Source organism: Helobdella robusta (assembly GCF_000326865.2).
Source record: "Helobdella robusta unplaced genomic scaffold HELROscaffold_196, whole genome shotgun sequence".
Classification (NCBI taxonomy): Eukaryota; Metazoa; Annelida; class Clitellata; order Rhynchobdellida; family Glossiphoniidae; genus Helobdella; species Helobdella robusta.
In genome coordinates, this window is record NW_008704064.1 from 1,339 (window position 1) to 4,027 (window position 2,689).

Genomic DNA, 2,689 nt, shown 5'->3' on the forward strand with positions numbered 1-2,689 from the left:
GATAACTAGGGGAACATGAATAAAAAAAATAATAACAATAAAAACTTTAATAATAATAATAACAGTAGCAATAATAATAAATATAGCTTCGACAACAACAATAATGTTGTTGTTGTTGATGATAACATCAACAACATCAACAACAACATCAACAACAACATCAACAACAACAATAATAATGAAAACAACAAAAGCAACAAAAATTTAGGAAGTGGATGGCATATTTATGCTAGCTGTACTTACCGCAAAAAACAAAACATACCCTCACATCGTCATCATCATCATCGTCGTCGTCTCAACTATCATCATAATCGTCACTCTTTATTCGTTCGTTTGTTCGTTCTTCGTTCGTTCGTTCTTTCGTTCGTTCGTTTGTTCTTCATTCATTCATTGTCAAAAATGTGTTTCTTATCAAGAAATGGTTAGATGGATAATTTTTTTTAATGATATTAATTTTTCAGTTCAATGGATGGCTAGTTTCATGAATGAATGAATGAATGAAGGAATGAATGAATGAATGAAGGAATGAGTGAATAAACGAATGAATGATCGATTGATTGAGTTGTTGATTGATTAGTTGACTTACATGTTCTGCTGTAGTTCGTAGTTCAGTACACTAGAAGAAATTGTATAGAGTTTGAATTTTGGTCACGAAAGATGAAAACAGAGTGAATGAATGAATGAATGGATAAATAAAGAAATGAATGAAGGAATGAATGAATGCATGAATGAATGAATGAATGAATGAACGCAAAACAGCAACAACAAATGATTCACATTGAACGTGTCGAGCAACAATTTGTATACATCTTGCCATACCGCTAGCGTATCTTCATCACCATCATCATCGCCGTCGTCGTCATCATCATCACCACACCCACCACCATCATCACCACCACCGTCATCATCATCAACAGCGTCTTCATCAGCAGTTTATATACTTAAACCATCCATCAATCTATTCATTCTTCTATCTTTTAAATTTATTCATTTATTTTGTCAGAAGTTCTCTTTCCTGCTTTTCAAATATATTCATTCGTTCGTTCATTCGTTCGTTTGTTTTTTCCTCAGTTCTCTCGTTCTTTTGGTCGTTCGTTCATTCATTCGTTCATTCATTCATTCATTCGTTTATTCATTCATTCATTTATTCGTTCGTTCATTCATTCGTTCATTCACTCATTCATTCGTTCATTCACTCATTTACTCATTCATTCATTCATCTGTTTGTTCGTTCAATCAATCAACGCCAAAGTACTTTTTAAAACAATCATTTACTCCATTACATTACTCGAGTGGAAAAAAAAATTTTCACACACCCACTCAAACATAATTTGTTATTATTATTATTATTCTACACACAAACACGCACACACGCACGCACACACACATACTACATGATGAAGAGTAGTATATTTTTCGGGTCGTGATTAGAAATAAAGATGCTTATAATAATAATAATAATAATTATTATTATTATTGTTAGTATTAATCAGAAGTAGTAGATTGTGTAATGTGTATATATAAATTCTTAAATTCTATTTTCTCCTTTTTCTTCTTCTTTTTCTTCTTCTTCTTCTTCCTCTTCTTCCTCCTCTTCTTCCTCCTCTTTTTCTTTTTCTTCTTCTCCTTCCTCTTCTTCTTCTTCTTTTTCTTCTTTTTCATCTTCTTCTTTTTCTTCTTCTTCTTCTTCTTATTAGTATCATTAGAACAATAGTAGTAGTGGTTGCAGCAACAGAAGTAGCAACAGAAGCTGTTGTAGTACTGGTGGCATAAGAAGTTTGAATGTATACATAAAAATTCTATTATCACGGGATATGTACGTGCCATTTTATTGTTTAAAACTCATTAGTATATAGTTAAAGTTCAATTACTGTTGTCGTTGTTGTTGTTATTATTACTATTATTATTTATTATAATTACTATTATTATTTATTATTAGTAGTAGTTGTAGTAGTAGTAGTAGGTAGAAGTAGAAGCAGCAGTAGTAGAAGTAGCAGCAGCAGAAGTGCTATTAGTAGTAGTAGTAGTAGTACTACTACTACTACTATGACTATTACTACTACTAAATTTTTATTTATTTAATAAAATATTCATTCATTTGTTTTAAATAAAATTTTTATCTCAAAATAAATTTATTTCGCCATTTGCACACATAATTTCATTCATTTATTTCATTTTGTTTTCTCAACTTTGATAATTCGATAATGGAATTTTGCCGCTCCTGTCGCTACTACTACTACTACTGCTGCTGCTACTACTGCTACTACTACTGATACTGATACTACTGCTACTGCAGAGCTGCTGCTACTACTACCACTACTACTACTACTGTACATATGTGCAACTGTGTACAAATGTATTATATAATATATATACATTATAATAAAATTTATATATATATATATATATTTACAATATTTTATAAATTCTACCGAATAGAATATAGTAAAGTTCTAGTAAAGTAGTAAAGAACTAAACTAAAGTTCTCACTATAGAATATTGTAAAAATTATGGTCTATTACCAATTCGGTAGAATTTATAGAATATTGTAAAAATTATGGTCTATTACCAACATATATATATATATATATATATATATATATATATATATATATATATATATATATGTTGGTAATAGATATATATATATATATATATATATATATATATATATATGTTGGATATACAC

General features: G+C 29.3%; 1 protein-coding gene across 1 annotated transcript; it reads right to left on the reverse strand.

Annotated features, from left to right (window-relative positions):
* Nucleotides 1-1,485: 1,485 nt before the first annotated feature.
* On the reverse strand, nucleotides 1,486-1,827 carry HELRODRAFT_184182 (hypothetical protein; the record flags this gene model as incomplete). Its single annotated transcript, XM_009016917.1, has 1 exon — nucleotides 1,486-1,827. The coding sequence occupies one exon, from the start codon at nucleotides 1,825-1,827 to the stop codon at nucleotides 1,486-1,488; it is 342 nt and encodes a 113-aa protein (XP_009015165.1).
* Between the last annotated feature and the right edge of the window lie 862 nt (nucleotides 1,828-2,689).